Source organism: Vanessa tameamea, chromosome 7, assembly GCF_037043105.1.
Source record: "Vanessa tameamea isolate UH-Manoa-2023 chromosome 7, ilVanTame1 primary haplotype, whole genome shotgun sequence".
Taxonomy (NCBI): domain Eukaryota; kingdom Metazoa; phylum Arthropoda; class Insecta; order Lepidoptera; family Nymphalidae; genus Vanessa; species Vanessa tameamea.
The window spans coordinates 935,988-961,321 of record NC_087315.1 but is presented as its reverse complement, the minus strand read 5'-3'; the positions used below and the strand labels follow the sequence as shown (position 1 = coordinate 961,321).

General features: G+C 32.1%; 3 protein-coding genes across 4 annotated transcripts; 2 read left to right on the top strand and 1 right to left on the bottom strand.

Moving 5' to 3' along the window:
* Nucleotides 1-8: 8 nt before the first annotated feature.
* LOC113392190 (carbonic anhydrase 2-like) lies at nucleotides 9-3,859 on the bottom strand. Its single transcript, XM_026628485.2, has 6 exons — nucleotides 3,847-3,859; nucleotides 3,091-3,303; nucleotides 2,304-2,464; nucleotides 1,654-1,740; nucleotides 945-1,172; nucleotides 9-288 (listed from the first exon to the last, which is right to left on the bottom strand). Exons 1-6 carry the CDS (start codon nucleotides 3,857-3,859, stop codon nucleotides 16-18), a joined length of 975 nt encoding a protein of 324 aa, XP_026484270.2. The 3' UTR covers nucleotides 9-15.
* A 788-nt stretch (nucleotides 3,860-4,647) lies between these two features.
* Nucleotides 4,648-6,487, top strand: LOC113392191 (MYCBP-associated protein-like). Its single transcript, XM_026628486.2, has 2 exons — nucleotides 4,648-5,144; nucleotides 5,254-6,487. The coding sequence occupies exons 1-2, from the start codon at nucleotides 4,648-4,650 to the stop codon at nucleotides 6,485-6,487; spliced, it is 1,731 nt and encodes a 576-aa protein (XP_026484271.2).
* Nucleotides 6,488-7,179: 692 nt separating this feature from the next.
* On the top strand, nucleotides 7,180-17,965 carry LOC113392180 (carbonic anhydrase 6-like). 2 transcript variants are annotated; one of them, XM_026628467.2, is made up of 9 exons: nucleotides 7,180-7,374; nucleotides 8,016-8,134; nucleotides 13,031-13,114; nucleotides 13,195-13,246; nucleotides 14,022-14,051; nucleotides 14,556-14,723; nucleotides 14,969-15,216; nucleotides 16,350-16,559; nucleotides 17,854-17,965. In XM_026628467.2, the coding sequence occupies exons 1-9, from the start codon at nucleotides 7,305-7,307 to the stop codon at nucleotides 17,959-17,961; spliced, it is 1,089 nt and encodes a 362-aa protein (XP_026484252.2). In that variant the 5' UTR covers nucleotides 7,180-7,304; the 3' UTR covers nucleotides 17,962-17,965. The 2 variants fall into 2 exon arrangements, with proteins under 2 accessions (XP_026484252.2, XP_026484253.2); XM_026628468.2 differs by having other exon boundaries at nucleotides 7,201-7,374; nucleotides 8,028-8,134.
* The last annotated feature ends 7,369 nt before the right edge of the window (nucleotides 17,966-25,334 follow it).

Sequence of the window (25,334 nt, the reverse complement as noted above, 5' to 3'; positions counted from 1 at the left end):
TATTTCTTTGAACAATTATTTCTGTTCAATTATAACTTCTTTATTTTCATTTTCCTGTGGGAATAAGTCTGAGTTTTGTGGTGGTAGCATCCAAGGATGTAATTTATATGCCGTTGACAATATACTAATTGAAGGATCTGGTATCCTAGGTATTGGTAGCAATGAGTTGTATTGACTCCAATGCGGGCTAAGGAAAAATACATGGCGGTCTTGTCTCTCTTGCAGAGGTCTAAAATTACGTAAATTTGGCTCGTCCCAAGGATTCCACAGTTTCCGAAATTCTTTCATCTGAAATTATTAACTTAGGTACATCATTTATTAGTAGATAAATAAATAATCTAATTATACAAAACAACTATAATGGTAAGAAAAATATTATGATAAATTATGTATTCAGATCTAAATTAGAAGTCCCTATTCAATAAAAGTTTGCAGGTAAAATAGGTTTTACTACTTTTAACAAAACTATAATTATTCCCTCTTCAAGCTTACAACGCTGACCCGATTTAGATTTAATTTGGTATGGAGTTAGTTTGAGGGGGTAAAATGGTTTGTGCTGTTGGTAAAGTTTTATTAATTTCGCTCGGGTAAAGCCGCAGGTTCTTCTTGTCTATGATAACTGTGATATTCTATTCAGGATGGAAAATTAAAACGGGGAATCGAGGAAATAACTTTTTAAAAAACACTAAAACACTGTCTATAGGTACTAATATATTAAATGGGAAATTAACTTAGCCTGTCATTCAGTCTGTCTGTCTGTTAAACCTTTGAACCTTATAGGATGAAATTTTTTATGAAACGAGGTCGTTTCCCTAGGAAGGACATACACTTTTTATACTTAGCAGACGACCAGTACCTAAAAAGCGAGCAAAGTCGCGAACGAAAACTCGTAATGTATAAAACGAGGATCAACGGTTATTTTTTTGTATGTTGTTTCAACTGACCTGTTCAAAGGAGGCATACAAAGTTATCCGCGGAACCAACCATCTTACGACGAAGTTATCTCCTTTCACGGAATTTAAATTTCCCCAGTACAGGAAATAATCTTCAAAGAACATCGGAATAAGACGTGACATCGGGTAAGGGCCGACACGTGTGCTTGTTTGACTCTCTTGAATTCTTGGAAAACCTTCTAAAATCCACTGAAGCCGATCATCTGGGTTCACTCCGTACTGTGAAACATTTTACATATTAATTTTATTATGATCTATTTACAAATTTAAGTGATTCAATTCTTTTTGAGACTCTTGTCTCAAATGTTTAAACATTTTTTTTTTATTTTCATTAAATATGGAAAATTGAATTTACATTTAAGGTAAGCAAATAGGCCGCCTGATGGTGGTCAATACTGATCATAGACATTAGCGTCGTCTGCTACTTATGTAAAAAATGCGCCCCCAACCTTGGGAACTGAGATATTACGTGTTTTGCCTTCAGTTACGCTCACTCATCCTTCAAACCAGGGATTCAGAGGAGTGCAGGCCCCTAATTATCATTATTCAAATTGATTTGAACTATTTCATTTCTGTCAGTCAGGTTTTCAATGATTTGAAGTTTACGTCATTTTTATATCAGTAACTTTTAACAGCAATTAATAAACGTCCCTCCCGTCCCCTTAATGCGGCCATGTTTATATAATTTAAAGTTAGTTACCTTAATAATGTAACAGACGAATACAACTCCGTCTGGATGTCGTAAGGCCTCTTCTTGGGTCATATACTCAGATTTAAAGAATGTCACCTGTAATATTTATTTATTTGTGAACAAATACTTTTTTTCATTACCTTTGTAGTGTTTACCTATGGAATTATTTTGTATGTATGTCACTGAACTCCGGAACAGCTGGATCGATTTTGATAAATGTTTTTGTGTATGTGTTGTCTTGATCGGTTAAGATTGGATCCGACGTAGGCATTACAACTAGGAAGTATATATAATTTTTATTTCACCCATACGAAGTCGGAATTAGCACTACTAGTATAGGTTTAAAGCTAAATTGTATAATAGAACGCACTAATCTGAGAATCTATCGAATATATTTATCTACAATATCCAGCATATTATTACATTGATGTAGTTTTAACATTAATCTTTCGGTTTCTTTTAATATTATTTATGAAAATATCACGAGTAAACTACCACCCACATATCAGATATTCTGCCACCGTACTGCAATATTTAGTGTTGTTCTATTCCGGTACGCTGACGATCTTGCACAGATACCTACCACCTACTAAAATTATAACTACAGATAACATTATATTATAAAATATGCCAGTAAATTACTTTAAAAAAATAATAACCTGCATTTCTCCAGGATAAATTCTTTTATCGACTGAATGTTCACTGCCCTCCATCATATTCGATCCCCAATGAAAATGTATTTGAGAAAACACATGTTTTTCCAAAAAGGGTCCTCCAACTAGAAATGGTCTCTCGGCTTTCCATTTTGCTCCGAGCAGAACTAGATTATAAATAATAGTTAAGAAAAACTCTGAAGATTCTAGATACCACCTAAATTAATTTAATTTATTATAAGTATTACTTAATATATAGTGTTATAAGTTGTTCATAAGTATTTGGTCAGTGAATAAAGGCTTTTATTATTATAAAAACTCAACCCTTGAGTATAAGAGTCGATTATTGTGTGACCGTGAGTGTAGTAAGAGAACACTATGGGTTGGGTGCCAGTGGGTCTCGTCATATATAACTAAGTAAGCTCAAGATGCGGTTCCAAGGAAGCCCGTACGAGACTCGATATGCCTTATGGTAGCGTAGGAAACTGTTTCCAACGGTTGGAGTGGAGTTACAAATAAATTGAATGAGTGATATAAATGACAATGTAGTTCATTATTTCAAGGTTATTAAATTATCGATCGATAAATAAATAATAGAAGAACATATTCTTTCTCTAATGAACGTTGGTAAAAGTATAATGACTACTTTGTTCGAAGATTTACATGATGTGTAATATGGATTATTAGTTTCGGAAATGTTACGAGAGTGGATAGCAAATAGTGCTTTTACGATTTCCGGGAAAATATTATTGGAGTCACGATAAATAGCTAGTATAAGATAAATTTCACGAACCTGTGTATCCGGTATTTGTTAGTTTCACTTTATGAGGATATATGTCAAAATTATACCAAACTAGTTCCGGACACCAATACTTCAAGGAACCAGTAATGGAAACATCTATTGGAGTCGGAAGGCTACCTTCGAATTCACTCCAATAATTAATCCATTCTATAGATCCAAATGGTGGTTCATTCTCATTCTGTGCTGGGGCTTCTTCTTCCTCCTCTTAAATAGAATGCACATAATCATTTAAAATAGGAAAACAAACCGATAGTATATAGTCACCGCCTCTTATACAAATTGACATTGTAAAAATATGAATTCCTTGCACATAAGGTCGTTAATCATGACTAAGATATTATAGCATTTGTTCCTATACCACGCTCGCTCTTCCTACGAGATAATAAGCAATGATACGTATTCCCTTTTGGCCCATCGGGCAAAACTTACTTATCAGTTGGTTATCTAATCAGATATGTACGAAGCCTACCATAAAAACCAATAGGATTATTAAGTCTATACACACTAATCTTTGAGATAAAACTAAAATAATAGCTTGTAAACTTTCAACTTTAGCCCGGTGCAAAGGTCTCATCGAAAACTTTAAGAAGCTTCCCACACCAAGCGGCTTCAAAGCAAGTTAGTTGATGCACGTGTACAATGTACATGAGTCAGAATTTAACCCGATACATATAAGTCACGAGGTTTATAATAAACACAAATTAATAGATTGAGAATTCATGGGCTTTCGATCTTCGAGTAGGAAACCTTGTCCCCACATGGTTTCTAAACATCGGGCCATCACGTCTCAAATGTACTGTTAAATAGTTTTTTTTTATTAACACACTTACATTTTAAATTATTTATCCATTAGAGGAACAACAACAACAATAACTTTAACTTAATCCTTAAATACACAACTATGAGAAACGTAGCAAATTTTGCCATTTTGAATCAGAATTCTCATCCATCCGTGTTCAAACTTGGAGGCACGAGTACATCGACGTATTTGGATCCAATAAAAGGAAATTATATTAAACACAAAATCAAATTATGAAAGATAATTTTTTCCATCATAGCAGGAATAATTTCATGTAGATTAAATTATTTTTAATATAAAAAGGTTACCCGTTTGAGCTACCGTTGTTTGTTTTACCATGATTTTCTGAGCGAATTCCACTTAAATTTTATGTAATTAAACTTATATTAATTTTCAGTACTTCGAATTTATCATTTTGACATTACAAATCATGACTGTTGATTTGACTGTCTACACAAGACAACCTTTATATAGTTAAAGATATTCCTCATTTTTAATCTAATTTGTTCGATATATTTTTAACAAAATTCTTAAAATACTCTATGCAACATATTTTATGTGTATATACTTATTTTAAATAATAAGAACAGTATATAAGAAATATTAACCATCTAAATTTAAAAGTAATAATAATGATGAATACTTCATGAAGTTTCATTAAAACATTAAAAACGTTTTAATACTGACATTTGTAATTTAGTTTTGATTTTGTTAGTCATTATCAATGTCTAATCAAGCAAAGCAAGCAAATGAATCGAAATAAAACTATAATATGCAAGGATAGTATTGATCCAGATCCTGAACTACTAGTTTGGGAAAAATGGATAAAAATAAGAAAAGAAGAAACAGAGCATTTAGCTCGAAAGACCGGAAGACCGCCCACGGATTTAGCGATGAACTTACTGACAAAAGTGCGAGAAGATAAGGAAATGAAAATAGTACTAGAAAATTCACAAATTGAGAAAAAAGTACGCATAAGAAACACTTTATGGGAACAGCCTCAACGGTTAAAACAAAAGTGTTATTGTGAACAAGTATATGAAGTACAAAGAACTCGCGCTGAACTTGGGCGTCCTCGTATAATTGAACATATCGGAGTTCCTCGTCACATACAACAAACGGAAATGGGTATAGCAGATGTTTCTAAGCGGAAATCATGTCCAAAGTTGGATTTGTCATATATCAATTATAGAGAAAAACGTGAAAAAGAACTAGAGCCGAAAATAAAAAAGATAGATCCTTTTCGGTGAGGACATTTTTCATCTTTCTTCATTTTAATTTTCAAATACGACTACTACCAAAATAAATATAAACAAAGTTCACTTATTAAATACTATATATATTTTTCCTTGCAGGTCTCAAATCGATGAAATTATGATCATAGGAAAAAAGCCTAAATCTCCTCAAAAACGGAAGGCCCCTTTACCAACTATCGTCGTAACGTATGATCCCGTTAATGACAGTGATGTAAGCACATTATACGCAGTAAAAATAAACGATACAATATTTCTAAAAGAAGTAAGTGGTCAACAAATTGATCATTTAATCAAAATGCAAAATGAATCCTGCCATGAAGCGTGTAAATCTTGGTCATATTATTTTAATTGTCCAGTAAACAAAATTGGGAGGAGCAAGATCTTTTTACAAAACCTTGGGACAGTTACACTGAGATATTGTTGGAAAAGAATTAAATTACCCTTTGAAGATACACAAAGTATGGTATTCTTTTTTAATAAGAATGAAAACGTGATCTTTCCAGGACAAAACCAAGAGATATCAATCACATTCATTTCTAGTAACACAGGCAGTTATAGCGAGAGCTGGGAATTAATATTTTTAAATACTTGTTTCTTCGAGAATCAAAATAAGCAGCTAAGTTTTACTCTTTACGCGGATGCAATTGAAAATGTAGCAAAAATAAAAAATAAAATATTTAAACTAAAAAATATAATTTATAACAATGTTCTTAAAAATATAGCTACAGATTTATTAGAAGAGATTGTGCAAAAAGCTACAACTGTTCAGTTGCAGATATATCCTTACAGAAAAAGGTTTTTGGAGGCCGAAATATTTGTTATGAAAAATCCCGTTTGTTTTTATCATCAAACGGAAGTAGCGAAGCTTAATGAGATATTTACAGAAATGGCTCCAGGAGAACCATGGGACCTTTCTATTATAAGTTGGAGAATAAAAATGATGGAGAAAGAATTTGAAGATAGAATGAAATATTATGAAACTCTAAGAAAATCTCATAGAGAATGTTTAAAGTCATGGTATGAAGACGATGATTTGCTTGAACAAAAGTATAAAGTTGTTAAACAAATTCTTGGACAGATGTTTGACAAATTTGACGAAGAATTTGCTCGGTTACCAGAAATTTCAGATATTAATGATGAAACTGTAGAAAAGATTACAAGTGAGACTTCTCAGCAAGAAAAAATATCCGATAGAACCACTTCATTTACTATGAAGAATATATTTTATCTTCGAGCATATGAACATCTAGCAACTGCAATAGAAATGTGTGCTGGATTTATTAGTAGCTTAGATCTGAACAGATGGATAGATTTTGATTTTTGTCGAACTTAAATAACACTTAATTTTTTTGTGTTTATAGCCCGATTTTGTTAGCAATTATTATTAAATATATTCAAAAATAAACCACAAATTTTATCATATATTTGTAAATATAATGTTTTTCATTTGTTCTCCCACCTCAGGAGGTTTAATTTAGAAATTAAATATCGATTAATCATTCAGATGAATGAATAAGCTGTAGTAGTAGATTCGAAGCATTTATCGACTCCATATCGATATTGGAAGTTGAATATTTCAATTAACAAGATTATCTTAGTTTAAATTATCGTAGGTAAAACAAATACGTAAGCTTGAATTAAGAAAACACAAATTTATAAAAGTAGTTTCTTAAATTAAATGAAGTTACGTTTCCAAAATAGGCAGATTGCTAACTTTTATGTAATTAGCACATAACCAAAGTGTAAAAACCTTAGATTGCTTGATGAAATTTACCATAAAGCTTTATATGGTTGTGGCTTCATAAGAAATTACAAAAAAACAGCAAACTTAGAAAACGACAACTATTTCAGCGAGAAAGAACCATCAATTATACCAAACATATTTAGGAAATATTGCTGCGAAGATTAATATCAAAATAATCTTATTCTGTATAACAAAATAGTAAATCTCAAAGCATATTGCTGTCAACCATGTCATTACAAACAAAGAGAATAGAATCACTAAGTTTTGCAACTGACGTAGATTTTAAAATGACATAATACATTAATTTACACGTGTGAATATTAAGTATGTGATTTTGTCTGAACTGTGCAATTATTATGCTTTATTAGTTTATTTAAAAAAAAAAGAATAAATTTGATTATAATATATGTTAAGAATAGTGATCATAAAGTCCTTATTCGTAATATTCATCGTATTATCTGCCAATGCTCGAAAAGGTAACCTTTTCTTTATTATAATAAATTTTTCCAACAGCACTAATTAACAGCAATAATTCCTATTGTAACGGTATACCATACTAGTAACTTTATAATCTTATATAGTATTAGATTATAAACTATATTCAAACGTACCTACGAGTATGTACGTTCGAAATTATACCAACGAATTGTCCAGTGTTGTGAGAGTCCTTACGATTGATATAGGGAACTAACCCAAATTTTTTACTCGTACCATTTGACTGCACATAGTAACAATTGAAGGGGAAAGGAATACCCAGAAACGTACAAAATGTCTCAGTTATTAGGTTAAAAAATCAGTTTTGGGCCAATTGTGTGCCAAAAATTATAATACAATATGGTACTTCGTATAATTTTGATGATGAAGCAAGCGGAACTCAAATATAGCATCTTGACTTAACAATCAGAAATTAAAATACACTGAATTGAGAAGTATTATTTCATTCTCATAGTTTCAGTAATTATAAATAATTGGTTCTTCTGAGGTCATTGTATTTTCATTTCTGAACTATTATTTTATTTTGACTATCATTGGTAAATGCAATCCTTCAAAATTGAAGTTTGAATTATAGTACTATATTCAATGTACGAGAACATTTAAATATGCAAAGTCTCTATAGTTTCGACTTCAGGTACCCAGGATCAAACAACCACACGTCCGAATACATTAAACGATGACGCTGACGATATTCAACGACAGTTGGACAATGAAGCACGCGACAAAATGGTCTATGGGAAGGTGAGTAATGAAGTTATTTGCATGGTAACACTGCAATCATATTTAATTACAGCGGAAATGGCTCTGTAGACCGATCCAGCTCATCCAGCACCGTTTTATTCGCTTAATGTTTTCAGTGATAAATCAGATTTATAGTTATTATATTAAATAGGGTTAGGCCGTTTTTATGGCGCTGGTGCTTTTTATTCATAGTAGTCAGAGCCGACCAGAGAGATAGTATTCCAACGATAATGGCCGATTATTCTTCTAATTGACATGGAAACTTTGAGGGTCGAAGAAATATCTGTTAATTTAAATTTAATATATTTTAAAAATTAAATCTATAAAAAAAATACTTAACAAATCTTATCTCGTTTAGTTTTTTCAAGGATCACCATAAAAGAGGGTTTGTTTCAATATTTTTTTAATTTACATAATAACCTGAATAAATATTTCAATTAAATATTTTAAGTGTACTGTGTAAAAAGTTATGATAGTATTACTAATACATGATATAAAGCGACAGCTTTTTTTATTGCTCATGTTCATAGCACCAGAATCTCACTAAAGATAAACTTGGTCTCAGTCGTGAATTAATTGAGGTAAAGTCCCCAAAGATATAATAAGCAAAAAATACTAGTCTTACTTTATGTACGCTGTAGCAAGATTTATGATGTAAAGGGTGGGGTATTATCTCATGGGATTTCCTCAATTCATAATTGAAACGGGCCCTTTTCTAATTATGCGGACATGTTTTCTTACAGTTCAGGAGTAGTGTTAATTTATTCTCCTGTATTTAAGAAGTCTTTAGGTGTGATTTGAATTTTTTTTTTGTTAATAAAGAAGGTTGGGACGGTCAAATGGACCTAATGGTAAGTAGTCACCATACTTGGTGGTAGGGTTTTGTGCAAGCCCGTCTGAGTAGGTACCACTCACTGATTAGATATATTCTACCGCCAAGCAGCACAGCAGCATGTCTATATAAAATGTCTTATAAGAGCTTGTTAGAGTATAGAATATTTTATTTATGAAACTCGCGTGAGCTTTTTGATCACAAATATGTTCTATTGTTCACGGACATGTTTGAACTAGGCACGTCATGCTCTGAAAACCATGGTTCATTGTTCGTTTACAATGCTTCCAATGCTTGTTTTGGTGCTAGTTGGTTAGTTGTAATAGAAATACTAGCTGTATTTCTATTACTCTCGATCGATCGATCGATATACAAAATATTATACGACAATATTCAATAATTTCCAAAGCGTCTTAATGCATTACTTACCTTAGGAACTAAGATGTTATTGCTTGTGCAGTGCAGTTGCTGCAGTTACAATGATTCACTTTCGCTTCTAACTGGAACTCGACAATAATTATTTCTGTTTGGCGGGAGAACAACTGGTGATGAGTGGGTGGCACCTAATCAGCCTTGCATAAAACCGTACCAAGAACGGCTCGTTACTGGAAACTCAAAACCGATTGATTACATAAATTATAGGAACTCGATAATAATATGTACAGAGACCCAGAGTTTTCGCTATAGTCGCATTTATTTATATAATTTATTACCATAAGTAAGGCTAGACATGATGCTAACTGGTCACCATTTCCAATGTCTGTATTAGCGCCTTAAGAACCATTCATAGCATCGTCAATGCGCCACCAACGATGGATGTTATGTCCTTTGTGACTGCAGTTAAAATGTCTCAGTCGGCCTTCAATCCGAAGCACAACAATACTGAATGTTGCTATTTGGCGTTAGAATAAAAAATAAGTGGGTGGTACCTACACTGACGAGCTTGTACAGAGCCCTACCACCAAGTAAAGCAAATATGAGTTAAATTTTGCTCGTGACAGTGCAGTAAATACGCGTGACCGAACTCGCTATTTTTGTATATCCATTATTTAAAATCGGAAACATTTTCAAAGTATGTAAAAACGTTAAATATAAATGAAAGCTAAAATAATAAATAACATTGAATAATAATAATAATTGAATAATATATATTAAGGAACTTTATAAATAACTCAATAGAACAAACGGAACTCCACTTTTAGTTTTCAAATGTAATGGTCATCGAACTTTACCGAACGACATCTTGAACATTTGAACTAGATTCTAGATTTTCCTTGTTGTATCGAAATAATACATAAGGATTCATTTTATTATACCATATTATACCAAACACTCACTGTATTTATAAGACTATCTCAAAAAATCAAAATATACTTTATTCAAGTATGCTTTATCTAAGAAGGCTTTTATAAGCACTTTTGAATCTTCATTTAACAAACTATTTAAAGTAAAGCTACCAGCGGTTCGGAATGTAGATTCTACCGAGAAGAACCGGCAAGAAACTCAGTAGTTAATCTTTTTCAACATTTCACAAAAATACAAAGTCATGTTAGTTAAATACAATTATATATGTATGTAATATATCCTACCTAGAAGTCAACAAGTATTAGCTCCACGTTTTTTTATCATCTATATAATCTTGTATTGAATAATATGCCTTCTTTACCAATGTAATTTTTACAAATGATTCGAATTTATGAAACGGCAAAGTTAAAAATCTGCGGAATTTTATTATAGAAGCGGATACCTTGTTCCAAGAAAAGTTCGTTGACTTTGCGGAGTCGGAAACTTGGGGTTATAAGCTTATCCTTACTTCTTGTGCAGATACAATGATTATCACTGATTTTATTAAAGTGATCAATGTACTGTGACGCAATAGTGAGTATTCCTACTTTGTTAAAAACATCCCGAAGAGAGTCTCTAGCTTCAAGATTGTAAATAGACGGGATTGCTTTCTTTTGTAAAGTAAAAACAGATTCAATATCTGCAGCATTACTCCAAAGTAATATGCCATATTATATAATACTGTGAATTTTCACAATATTATGTAATAACCAAATATAAACTAGACGAGTGGTGTCAATATCAGTTAGTTCTCTAACTTTTCTAACCGCGTATGCTGCGGAGCTGAGTCTTCCTGACAGGGACGATAAATGAGGACTCCACTGAAGTTTGGAATCCAATGCTATTCCTAAAAACACAGCAGTATCGGCTACATCAATACGGCCACCGTTTAAAGATATATTATAATTTTGCTTACTAACATTGGGTAGGGTAAAAACTACACATTTTGTTTTTTTGAGCATTCACAACTAAATTATTAACTGTAAACCAATCGTGTAACTGTGATAATGCACCGTTGACATCGTCATAGCCATTTTTCATGTTGACCTTAAAAATCAGTGTAGTCAGCAAACAACACTATATCACAATTACCTTTAACAAAGAAAGGAGGATAATTTATATATACTATAAAAAGAAAAGGACCCAAAATTAATCCTTATGGAACACTCATTTTTAACGTAGATCCAGAAGACTTTATTCCATTAGTGAAAACTTGCTTGCCAAACTTAAACATTATATATCTGTGGTTTTGCAGTAAGTAAGTAAATTTAATCGATAATATAAATGTATCTAGGCAGTCCAGCTGATTTGAAGGATTTCGATGTTATACATGCGTATAGAAGAATTATACCTATATATAAATTTTTATTTATCAGTATATTCAATCCAATTATTTATCGTTCAAATATATAATTAGGTAAATATCAATATAATTAGGTATTTTTTTAAATATTAAAGCTTCGACCAATCCTATACTATCCGTTTTTTTTTTGTTGTATAAATATTTATCCCTTTACCACTTAAACTTATGGACTATGTTATGGCTTTATTAATGAGGTTTGGGGATTTTTTTCAGAAACATAACGATTATTATCAAAGATCAACTTAAATTCATTACTTGGTGGTAGGTTTTGCACAAGCCCGTCTAGGTAGGTACCTACCACCCACTTACAATATATTCTAAATGCAAGCAGCAATACTTTGTATTGTTGTGTTCCGGTCTGAAGGGCAAGTGATCCACTGCAACAACAGACACAAGGAACATAACATCTTAGTCTCGAGGTTGGTGATGTAAGGAATGGTTAATGTTTCCTACAGCGCTAATGTGTAAATGGTGACCACTTACCATGAGATGGTCAATTTGCCCGTCGGCCTATCTATATCATAAAAAAAATAGAGTTATATTTATTACGATTTTACCCACTCGAAGTAAGTACGTACCCGCTAGTTTATTAATATTTTTATTACATTCATGTATATAATTTATCTATGTATTGTACCTATTGTTGCAGGAACGTATGACGGTGACGTATGATTGGTCGCTCTTACAATACGACCGACCAATCAGGGGACAGTTTGTAATCTAACAGTTTGACTTCGACAGATTACAATATAGCGAAAAATAATGCGTTAAATTGCAATCATATTTCACGATTCACAATATTTCGAAAGATTACAATCTGTCTCGTCAGATTGTAATCTTACGGTGATATATATAAGACTAAACTATTGGAACGCAATATAATTTAAAACAAGCCTCTTTAATTGATTGTTTCCATGTTACATGGCTCTGTGTACTTAATTAAAACAAATTTCTTTAAACTTTGTATACTAATAATACCTAAAATCGCATTTTTTTTATGGTGTCCATGCGAATACCAAGAATCTGATCGAAGAAAGATCGAGAAGTGTAACTTCGGTGTTTCAAAATTTCTAATATGGTATATATACTAATGGAAGCAAAAAGTGGACAGGTTAATTCACATGGAAACGTTGAGTTACGAGTTTGTTGTGAAGTTTTGTCTTAGATACAGCATCGCACTTCAATATTCCTATCGGTTCCGCTAAGCATTTTAGGCTAGGTGTAGGTACCGCATGTTTATTAAATAATAAGAAGTTTGGACCAATACCCGTATAAAACTACAGGCGATAATGACTTACAATCAAGTCGAGCACTCAGTCGTCTTCATTCAATACGAAAAATAAAATTTATTTTCCAGCCGAAAACTGTATGGATATTCCGACTACCTACGCAATTTCCACTTGGTACAACTAAATCGTTGTTTAGAAATTCCAGAAAATTGGTGAGATTTTCGGTACGTTATGTTAATGATCTTTCTGATGCATCGTATCTGATTTTTATCTTTTATTTGTTGAATTACAGAAAATTTTTCAAAACCGTGCAAAGCCAAAGACGAACTTGCCGGATAGCTCAAGTAATTTTTTTAAATATTTATAACGAAACAATCAATATACACAATCTTCAGGATCTAGTTGGGAGCTTATTCCAGCACTGCTGGACTTGCTGGTTGTGAGAATCGGGCCCTTTGAATGGATGAAAAAAGTGCTATATCCTACCTTGAGATTTGATTTTGCTTCATGCCAAATTTCGTCAAAATTGGTTCAATGGTAGCCGTAAGGCGTAACACACAATCAGATGGTCTGACAGAGTATGATATTAGTATAGATCTGCATGAAGTATGTTATATTTTTTTGTCTATATATTATGTTATTGAGAAAAATGTGCACCCATGCTAAATTAATTTATAGTCTCAACCTTATGTGCTCTATAAAGGTCTTAGTTTGTTTTATCCAATGGATTAAATTAAAGAAATCGCGAAATCAATTAAAATCATTAATTTTGTGTTAGACAATTGAGCAAAAGTATTAGCAAATTACTCGGTAGTAGGAATTTGTTTGCCCGTCTGGGTAAATAACACTCAGCAGATATTCTATCGCCAAAGAGCGATACTTGGTATTCTTGCATTCCGGTTTGAAGAATGAGTGAGCCTGTGTAACTACAAGCAAAGGGATGTAACATTTTAGTTCCTAAGGTTTGTCTATGAACCGTGGAAATGACTTACAATCAGGTGGCCGATTTGCCGCTCCACTGACCTATATGATGTAAAAGGCATGTAATGCCCCAAATTAAATGTTAATACTGTCCATTATTGTCTAGCAATTATTAAGTTTATAATTTATTAATTTCAGCCTTGATACCGAATGATTGGTGCTATAAAAGTAAGATAAGTATATTAATGCTTTTATTCAAATATTTTTTTAAATAATTAATCTTATGTTCAGAACTCATTTAGCTTATTCCAATAAGAAAATATTTTTTGGTGGTATAAATTTATATTAAGTGGTGGGAGGTCACCACTTACCATCAAATGGTTTATTTGCAAATTCGCTAAACATAAATAAATCCCAGCTCGCCTCTGAATTGCTGTGAAGCATAAGGTTTTTAGTTCCATGGTATGAAAAAGGATAGACAGAAGTAACGACAGATTTGGCTTAGGCTAGACGCTGAATGCTTGTTAGTACGAAAGGAAGATCCAGAGTAGTTTTTTCCCAGGTAGATTGGCTAAAGTTAATAGGGTCGTATTTGTAATATTATATATTTTAATTTATTATTTCATATATTCAATAAAATTATTCCGTCTCGTGATAAACAATTGTATTTCTATTGATCATCGTCAAATTTACAGATTTTTTACTAAAATGTTTAATGATTCATTTTGACAGATCAAAATGAATGGTACAAAAAATATCCTCATTGCGGGGGACATTCGCAGTCACCAGTTGATCTACCAGCTGTTAGAGTATTAAAAGTTAAAGGAAGTCGCAATCTCTGTTTTATCAACTATGACGTTATTCCCCGCCATCTTACTTTAAATAAAAGTGGCCAACGAGGTCAGCAATTTGCTTATACTGTTCCGTTTCGTATTTATTATTATTATTATTATCCGTACTCATGTAGAAGGTTCAATATGATATGAGAGAAGAGATTTATCGTGGGCAAAGTGTATCAGCATTAATACTATTAAATGGTCATTAACAAATAACTTTGTCTTTGTAAATTTAATTGGTAAATATATTCCACGAATGAAATATTATTGATATTTATTTTTAAATCATTTTTAATACACGTGTTTTAGTTATCTTGTATGGTGAATGGGAGCAAGAACGTCAGCCTTTGGTTTATGGTGGAGCTGCTCACAGTCGACGTTATGTCTTCCACTCAATGATACTACATTGGCCTTCGGAACACAGGATAGGAGGTTTCCAATATCCTATGGAGAGCCAAGTTATCCACATATCAGCTGAGTTTAAGTCGTTGGACGAAGCTTTAGCGGCATCATTGCGTGATCCTCAAGCCGTACTTGGTATTGCTAATTTATACAAGGTAATGTTTTAATCTGTTTCAAACTTTATCGTCTTCAATTTTTATTTTAGAACATAAGCAAAGATTGTCCATTATGGAAATAATATTATACCAGATTCTATTAACATTTTTTTTATCTCTTTTTTACCTTTGTTAAGCTAAGTGAAATTGAAAGTACAAGTATACCCATATATCTGATTACAATAATAAAGCTACTTATTTGTAATTATGTTTAATATTAATAGTATATATTTCATTTATGACACATCGCTTGTGAATTTTACTTTTAACTTCCACATCAACTTAACAGCCACTTTAAATATATCTAATTATTCTGGAGCAAAATATTCAATATAACATACTATTTATCCTTTGTTTTGTCCTTGATGCCTATTTGTCCTTTAATCTGCAAACCTGCGGACCTACGTTATCTTACAAGTGAATTGAATTAATCCACACCTGTCAAAGGTTTAAGCATCATCAGCAAAAGTTAGTGACAGTTCTCTGTAATGGTGACAAGGGGTCAAATTAAATTTGCTCTACCTAAACAAAGTTTAATTAATCTGATAATTTAAAATTTAAAAAAGTAAGTCATGTAGAGGTTGCTATATAGATTAAATTTGGTAATCATATTTGTGATTTTTTATTATATAGGTAGGGGGATAGGCAGATGAGCCACCTGTTAAATAGTTTGTATATAAGTGGTAACCACCGCCCAAAAAAGGCCAACTTTGGGAGCTAAGATGTTATTTCTTTTGTGTTTAGCGTAACTAACGCTGGCTCACTCACCCTTCAAACCAGAACACAACAATACTAAGTATTACTGTAGAATATCTAATTAGTAGGTAGTAGCCACCCAGACGGTCTTGCACACAGCTCTATTGCTAAGTAAAATTATGGCAACAATTAGAATCAGATCGTGTTAGATCATCATAACTACATTTACTGTCTATGCGTTCTTAAGCTATTCTTCCAATGGTGATCAAACTTCGGTGAAGTGTTCTGCGTACGCCAGCGAAGACCCTAGTCTGAAAAACACTTTCCTCGTATGTTTTTCGTTCAATATAAGGATTTAATGTCGTGTCGTGTCGTGTGTCGTATTATTTCGTTCGAAGCCGAAACGGGAAGCTAGTATTTAATAAAATTTGTTTCAGTATAAAAATTATACACAACAAGGTTTAGCGAAACTACTGAATGTGGCCTACAAATCTCGTGGTATCAACGCCTCCGTGACCCCCCTATATCTATCGTACTTCAACCCTCCATTAAAACAATACGCTTGCTACCAAGGATCGTTGACTGCACCACCATGCACGGAATCTGTTCTATGGATGGTTAGAGGTACAGCTCTATCTGTTACAAGGGTAAGAAATTCATGATGATTTATTCACTAAGATTTTAATGGAACATACGAACTTGGTACATCTAAAAAGCAAATACTTAAATGAATCTATTCCAGATATAATTTCTCCTTTCTCGTTGAATATATAGACGATAAAAAACATTTATTATTCTTTGTTTTCGAACAGAACAAATAAAATTAATTGTATGATGTTGATTGTATTTTTCAATAGAGATAAAAGTAACTTACTTCTTATCAGAATTTTCGCGCTGGTAGTAGTTGTATGTATAATAGGTAGTATGTGATAATAGACAGTCCGTTTCTATAATAAAATTCCGCAGACATTTTTAACTTTGCCGTTACATAAATTCAAATCATTTGTATAAAATTACATCGATAAAGAAGACATATTATTCGATACAAGATTATATAGATGATAAAAAAGCGTGGAGCTAATACTTATTGTATTCCAGGCAGGATATATTACATACATATATAATTGTATTTAACTAACATGACTTTGTATTTTTGTGAAATATTGAAAAAGAGTAACTACTGAGTTTCTTGTCGGTTCTTCTCGGTCGAATCTACATTCCGAACCGGTGGTAACTTTACTTTAAATAGTTTGTTAAATGACGATTCAAAAGTGCTTGTAAAAGCATACTTGAATAAAGTATATTTCGATTTTTGAATTTTTGAGTAGTGGAACATCATAAGAGCGATTTCATCTCGGAGATTGGATTGTGTATTTAATAAAAAATTGGATGAATCGCAATGAGAGCATGGTAAGCGAGCAAGGTATGAGTTAGCTAACCTCCGTGTACAGACAATAAGTATAAGAACAGTCGTGTTGATCCAGTTGCTAAAAAAGCGTGGATCTTAACCGAAATTTGCAAGTCAAACTCAGATAAGCGTCATGACCACTACTCAGACAATTGTCATGTGCTTTATTTGCTTATAAAATATAAAATCTTCGGCTTAAAGATAGCATCATGAGGTAATCTGCATGTGTCGGGTGAATATCTATGTTTATATGTCAACAAACCATACGTCGGAGATACTTACAGGAATAACATAGAAACCGTCTCCAAAAGACAGGATTAGGTTTTTGCCCAGCGGTGGAATATTTGTAGGCCATTGCTTTACTTTTTGTGTATTTGCTACTACTAGCATGCTAGTTAGCCATACCTATTATCGTGAACTTATAATTTGATTAAATACGATCTACTCTTTTATTTTAGAACTGAAATTAATTCAGATCATCCTATTATAATTGAAAATAGTTAGCGTGATATTTATTTTATTGTCTCTTCTAGGAGGATGTAGAAATTGCCAATAGCTTATTGGATGATGATGGCGCGAGAGGATCGCTTGTTCGTCAACCACAGCCTCTTAATGATAGAAAAGTGTTCTATTTTAAATAAAAATAAATTGAATACATGATATTTTTTTAATTCCAAATAAAGTTTACCATTTAAAGTGAAGTCGTGGCGTCTTACTAGGATATATGTTTACATTAAGTATTTTTTGCGTTTAGTATACGTACATATATTAAAGTAATTATACACGTTGTACCTGTTCTGCGGTAATAAGTGATAGGGGGACTTATTATTGCAAAGGGATGCATAATGCCATTTATTCAGTGGCAAGAAAATTACTGTCCATACAATCCTTTTACTATTTTTTCAATATATTCTCATAATTCAGCAAAAGCAACGTCTTTCTAACCACCCGGTTATTATGTATTTAACAATAGACTTAAAAAAAACAATTAACAACGGTTGACACTAATTAAGACTACAAATTCCTGGTTACGTATATATGTTACTGTGAAAGCTCGAACTAAGGTAAATCTTAAGATTTTCCAGTAAAACCTAAGTGATTTTTATTAATTGCGAAAAGTATAAGGTTTTGCTTTGTTAACTTTTAAAAGTTGAATCTCCTTTTTTTAATGATAAATCAATGAGGCAGTCAGACCTTTCTCAATAATTCTTCACGAAAAATAATTCGTCTTCAATGTCAAAGCTTCTCCTAATACATTTAAGGAACTCAAACGTTGAAGATATAGGTAATACATTCTAAAAATTTTATGCTTTAAAATTGCTCATACAGTAATCATTTCAAAGCTACATAATTTGTTCCATATTTGAAAGTCTTTAATCCGGGAAACATCAGAACAGTATGTTCTAAACATACTGTTCTGATGTTTCCCGGATTATAGCCTAATCCAATCAAAGAGGTAGAAAAGACAAATAAACAACATCGACATTGAATTGATTAGATAAGATCATTGGTCAAGATCTCTCCATATCTATGACAACCATTAAAGGTTCGTGAATGACATTTGAAATGTCCAAAAAGTTGTTATCAGAACCTTGGGAGTAAAATTGAAATGAATTTAAGCAGAGTGGAATTGTATTGACGAATATAAAAAAGAATTATCAATCAAGATGTTTGAAATGTTTGTAGTGTATAATAAAGAGGAGTTATTAGCAAATGGCATGGAACATATTTTAGATAAGGTTTATTATTTGTTCTCTCACTGGTATAGGGTTATAGAACAATTGATAACTGAACCCACCCAGATGGCACCGGCGAGTACGAAATAAGTCTTTAAGTTTTTAGTTTAAATTTTCTATTTAGATGAAATGTCAAAATATAATGTATCTGTGATTGTTAAGTGTAGCAGTAAAGTAAAATTTTATGGAGCGCTCCTATATTCGTCGGAAGAAACATTAATACATAATGAAAAAGTGGGTAAAAGTAAGCTACCCTTAAAATAAGCAGAGACGTTTGACCAACTGTGGATTATTTGCTGAAATATATATTCGTTAATAAATAATTAAAGTCAGTAAGTCGATATGAATATAGCTAAGATAGAATTAACGTCAACAAACTCAGTTGTTTGATTTATTTTCCTTCTATCGAATTAAAATTCTCATATCGAATATATATAAATAAATTTCAATACCGATATCAATGTGGGAACGAACGTGTACCTCACGCTGTTTATCACTTATAATCCAATAGAATAAGTACTTTTCACTCTAGTGATTGATTGTTGTGATTAACCGTGTTAAACTTGCACCGATACACGAGCATATTGAGATATGGCCCAGTGCAAGACTTCTAGTCTTATCCTGGATTTAGATATGTAAATCCAGCTTCAATCTACAGGAAATGTTTTTAAGTGCCTTTCAATATTTGTTATATATTTGTGTACCGATGATATCATGGAAAGAACGAAAAGGAAGTGGAGTAAAGTGTTCCGGGGAGGGGGAGGAGAGGGGAGGGCCATTTAGACGATTGACAAATTATATTTAACCTTTAATCTTGCATTGCACAATTGCATGAAGAATTAATATTAGATAAATTTCCTTCGTGTGATTTTCCATCATACGTGATATTGACGAAATAATTTATGGGCTGTTGGGACAACAAAAAGCCGTTAAACTAAGAATTGAATTGAACATGATATAAATAGAATTGCGTTGTATTCAATTAATATTACTAAAATATAAGTTAACTTGGTAACTAATATTGTGTTAGCTTTGGCGGGTGAGTGAGCCAGTGTAACTACAAGCACACGAGACATAATATATTAGTTCTTAAGATCTGCGCCGCGTTGGCGGTGGTTATATGATTTTACAGCACCAATGTCTCATATGAAAATTGAAAATTACTTTAAAATGTCATGATAAAATTATCAGAAAATGTACCACTAAGTAAAAATACTCTAATGGATTTTTCACAAAACAAGTATAGAGCCAGCCAAGTCGACCTTTGAATCGTATAAAAAGTACTCCAGTTTAAGCAGACCCAACTAAGCAGATGATATAAACTCGTAGTACACAATTTTTCTACCATAAGACAACCAGACGCCATGAGAGCCTACATCTGTGTCATCGAAATTCCACACACTTTTACGAAGCGTTTTACTTTCTCATTTCCTTTACACACAGCGTAAATGTGGAATATTCTTCGGGCGTCTTTGTTTCCTGAGCATTAAAAACAATTTAAAGGCAAGTGTGAACAGGAATCGTCTAGACAAGGGCATTCCATTTTAGAATATATCACTACTTACCATCAAGTATGATTGTAGTCAAGTGTCAGCATTGTAAATAAAGATCTCTATATCTCCGTCCCTCTCTCACACTCCTGACATAGAAATATCAAGCATAGAATTAACGGCTTTATTTGCTCCAATAAAACAATATTTATTTTCCTAACCAATGACTCATATTCGCGTATTTACACCGTACACTCTAGCTACTAAATCTGCAGTAAAATTGTCACCACGAACAAAATCTGTTAGATTACCTCGTCTTCGATCACTTTGTGATACAAAAGCTTAGTGTTGTCTTACCGATATCATATAACTCACTGCAAGTAAGACCTCTTTCGTGAGATCAAATACAGTTTGTGGCAAGAGTCGATCAATAAACGTTTCTTATTCATAAGAAAATTGCAGTAACAAAGGTCAATATCGATCAATTATTTGAATTATTAAATAAATTCACCAATGTACATCATGAAGAGCGAAATAACACTTTAACGGTCGGTTATTAGGTTGAAAATTGAATAACACATATAGATTTTCAATTACACGTTGGCCGTTGCGTTTGTAAGGCAGTGTTTCCTATGAAAATATATAACAAGATTTATTTTGTCTATCTGGGTATAGGTAAGCTTGTTTTAGGGTAAAGCTATGTGTACAGAAAACGTAGATTCTAACTGCATATAACGATTGCGAACACAGAAAAAAAAACTATTATTCTTTTAGAAATATTAGTTGTAATTACAAATCATGCAATATATAAGGTTATTGGTAATTCGACGTATTCCCGTTAGGAGGTGATAGGAGTGATTCTTTGCGATAATTTGAACCCCCATATGCATTAAGGAAAAGTTAACCATTTTTGAGTTATAACGTTTTTTAGATTTTTTCAAAATAAGTCAAAAATGCAACTTCAAAAATGTATTTAAAAAAAAGTATCAATTAAAATAATTTTTTTCTTCTGATTTATAAAAAACGAATAAACGTTGGTTATTTGTCAATATTAAAACAATAATTATCGGTCCAAATTTAAAAATGCGAGATGGAAAAAGATATTATTTTAATTATTTTTTTTCCACAAAAATGCCTTAAAAACAAAAAAAAATCATTATGAAACTTGTCCTGTAGATTATTTTAAAAACATAAACGTTTTATCAGCTCTCCAAAAATGTATAACAACTAGGAACTTAGTTCAAAACAAGTGAAATAAAATGACCACAAAGGACGCTGGTGAAAATTCGTATTCGAACATGAACGAATTCGGACTAAATTTCTCTCTTTAAAATTCACACAAAATTAATTAAAAACAATAGCCAATGTAAATAAAACTAAAATACAAATTTAAAATAAAATTTAGAACTCAACTACCGAATTTGTCAAATTATTCCGCATCATATTTGATGCGCTGTTTTTAGTCTTATTCCAAAATAATCCGCGGTCTTCCGCGGATGATACAGGCGAGACGGCGTAAACTAGGGATTTCATGTGACCCAGAATTCAACTGGCGTTTAGTCCGAACTCCTACCAGACCACGGAATGGGTCCTACTCTACTCCAATGAGGAAAGGGTGCAGTACATCTGTTTTGCCGGTATATGATATTTTATCTTGTAACCTTCTTGGTAATCTTCTTCTTTCTGTAAATAAGTCTTCGAGAAGGATAGGATTTTTGTGCACTTTCTCACTTCAATCATGCTCATTTTGGTAATAAGTAATCCCATTTTGATCCATTTTGAATTCAAATTTTCAAACAAGACGCGACTACTAAATTAATGCTTAATGCAGTAGGCATGAATCTATAAAAAATAGCTCTCCTTTAAGGGACCTTCGTGAATAATTTGCGCAGGAGAATAATGGTAAATGGTGGTGATGGAATCCTGCACTATGCACTGTAGACCATGCTGTGTGTGCTGTGCTCTGTTACAGAGACTCGTGCGGCGAAAGTGTTTGTCGAAATGGTTCGAATGGTTCTTCGATAAATTCTTATCCTCTCAATAATTAACAACATGGACTGGGAGTCTTTCAACATTCATTTGTCGTCTCTGAACTCTACCATTTTCCCGGACTCGCTTATTCCCGACGCGAATAATCATTGGTTAGGTATGTATTAAACTTATTTGCGAGACATTCACAGAGCGAATTTAAGTTTTGTTCGTATACGAATTTCCACCAGCGTCCTTTGTGATCATTTTATTTCAGTTGTTTTGAACTAAGTTCCTAGTTGTTATACATTTTTGGAGAGCTAAGAAAACGGTTATGTTTTTAAAATAATAAATTGAAATAATATCTTTTTCAGTCTCGCATTTTTAAATTCAGACCGATAATTATTGTTTTAATATTGACAAATAACCAGTGCTTAATTGTTTTTATAAATAAAAAAAAAAAATGGTTTTAATTGATACTTTTTTTTAAATAAATTTTTGAAGCTGAATTTTTGACTTATTTTGAATAAATCTAAAAAACGTTATAACTCAAAAATGGTTAACTTTTGCATATGGGGGTTAAAATTATCGAAAATAATCACGCCTATCACTTCCTAACGGGGATACGTCGAATTACCAATAACTCTGTATATGAGCATTGAATTATTCTATACTTTTATTATTTCCGTATACACTTACTTATTGATTGTCAAATAATAACTACCATCGATTCGGAAAAGAATATACTCTGACCTGACCCTATACCCTGATCTGACCTGACCACTGGTTGCCGATTGTAAATAACCAGGAGGCGATCGTTTCATTTCCAGTTGATTGAAATCAACTTGCACACAAAATATTCCTTCGGATTTTTTTAAAATTAAACGATGACATTTGGAATGCTTTCTAGGATCCTGAAAACGAAACGGAAACCGTATACATTTCCACACAAAATCTTTATCTATGCAATATTATTTAACACAGATAATAAATAAATTTGCGTAGTGTAATCAGTAGATCGGGATGACAAAATAAATTCAAGCTTGACAATAATTCTCCAACAAATATATTTTTCAATCCCTCGCAATCATTTCATTATTTCTCGTGACAGAAAAATATTTAAAAAAAAAAAGAAATATCGAATATTTTATGTGGCACATAAAATATTCGATATTATTATAATAATAATATTATATATAATAATGTAATACGAATAGTTTCGGTTATAATAATAATGTATATATATATAATTAATAATGACATCCTGTACATAGCACCGTGGAGGATACGGTTACTCGCTAACAATAGCTTAAGAATGTATATTCAAATTGGCTTATATAAATGATAGCATTGATGCAAGTCCTTACTTTTTCGATTCTTTGATTTTTAATAATCGCTTTGACGTTACAAAATTGGTTACACTAAGAACATTAGTTATCTAATAGTAACAGTCGCGTAAACAATTATTTGTCATATATCTATCTATCCAAATATAGTAAATCTAGATATAAATGATATATTATATAGATAAACAAATTCACTAAAATTTTCATTCGATTATAAAGACACAATTGATTAATGTAATATGTTTGAGAATGAAAATTAGTGCTGTGGTTAGTGACGCTTGGTGTTAAGTTTGATTTTGTTTGTTGTTTATTTATGTTTATATGTATTTCATTGGCATAATATGTATTATAAACAATCAACAGTATATCTAAGTGATGAGTGAATAATAATAAAATAACATGAAAATATTAATAATATACAATGATTACTTACGTTGTACGCTAATAAAACCAATAATGTTTGATAGCTCAATATTTACGATGTACGATGTACGATTTAAGAAATAATGTTAAAAAAATGTTATGTATATATTGGATAACGGACATTTTGAAAATGACCAACGCTACGGTTTAATTAAATATGTTACAGCTAAAGTTGATATCGTTGGATTTTATGCATATTGCATAAATAGATATATGAGTACACTTCATAAACGTGTCAATAAAATTGAAGATATATTTTTTGAGATATAGTGATATACAGTTGCCTTGTTTTCCTAATGATTAGCTTATAACACTGCAGATCCTGAGATCCAGTATCTCCATTCGACTTCAGTGTCCAGACAATAGATTATATCGGATTTTTGTGTCGATTATTTTTCAGTAGCAACCTGATATTTACAGTGTCACTCCCGTGAAAGAACGTTAAATCGTTGTCTCGTATATAAATTGAACTCTTACAGATTCTGTGGAATTCCATTTCATTGGATTATGAGAGTGGGGGAAATAAAGTGCAATTATATCTCATGCAGTTGATTAGTACTGTATAAGAATCGTTTTAGAATGTCCGCTGTGACTGAAATTGGTTAAGAGGACATCATCATAATTAACATTTCGAAGCACAGATCTAATGAAGTGTTAGATCCCGTGGTGGATTCGTGGACGTTGAAGAAGTGGTTTATATCTCTTCCAGTGCGCACGGGCTAAGATCTGCTGATGGTCCATTCTTTTTTTGAAAATAAATTATAATTTCATAAACTAGTCCTTATCGAAAAAATAGATACTCGTAACATCAAGCAACTCGAGTTGTTAAAATTCAGGAAGTGCGACAATTTTTCATAAATATATATCTATCTATGAGACAGAAGTGTACCCACTTCTAATTTCTATACTTTGATCGACCAAATAACTTTTTACTAAATCGTTTAGTTATTTCTTTCTTTCAGTAGTAGATTTTTTTTTGGTTTATTGGCAATTTTCTTATTTAAGTTGTGTAAGGTTATTTTTTTCTTTAAATATATATTTTTTATCATCT

What these genes read in the sequence shown, in the direction of transcription:
- LOC113392190 (XM_026628485.2), bottom strand. An exon ending in AACAAATACCGGATACACAG is followed by an intron (nt 2,465 to 3,090) that starts GTTCGTGAAATT and finishes TTTATAATCTAG; the next exon opens with TTCTGCTCGGAGCAAAATGG. An exon ending in TCGTCTGTTACATTATTAAG is followed by an intron (nt 1,173 to 1,653) that starts GTAACTAACTTT and finishes AATGTTTCACAG; the next exon opens with TACGGAGTGAACCCAGATGA.
- LOC113392191 (XM_026628486.2), top strand. Translation starts at nt 4,648, where the DNA reads ATGAATCGAAATAAAACTATAATATGCAAGGATAGTATTGATCCAGAT. An exon ending in AAAAAGATAGATCCTTTTCG is followed by an intron (nt 5,145 to 5,253) that starts GTGAGGACATTT and finishes TTTTCCTTGCAG; the next exon opens with GTCTCAAATCGATGAAATTA.
- LOC113392180 (XM_026628467.2), top strand. Translation starts at nt 7,305, where the DNA reads ATGTTAAGAATAGTGATCATAAAGTCCTTATTCGTAATATTCATCGTA. An exon ending in ATCTGCCAATGCTCGAAAAG is followed by an intron (nt 7,375 to 8,015) that starts GTAACCTTTTCT and finishes AAGTCTCTATAG; the next exon opens with TTTCGACTTCAGGTACCCAG. An exon ending in AAATAAAAGTGGCCAACGAG is followed by an intron (nt 14,724 to 14,968) that starts GTCAGCAATTTG and finishes CACGTGTTTTAG; the next exon opens with TTATCTTGTATGGTGAATGG.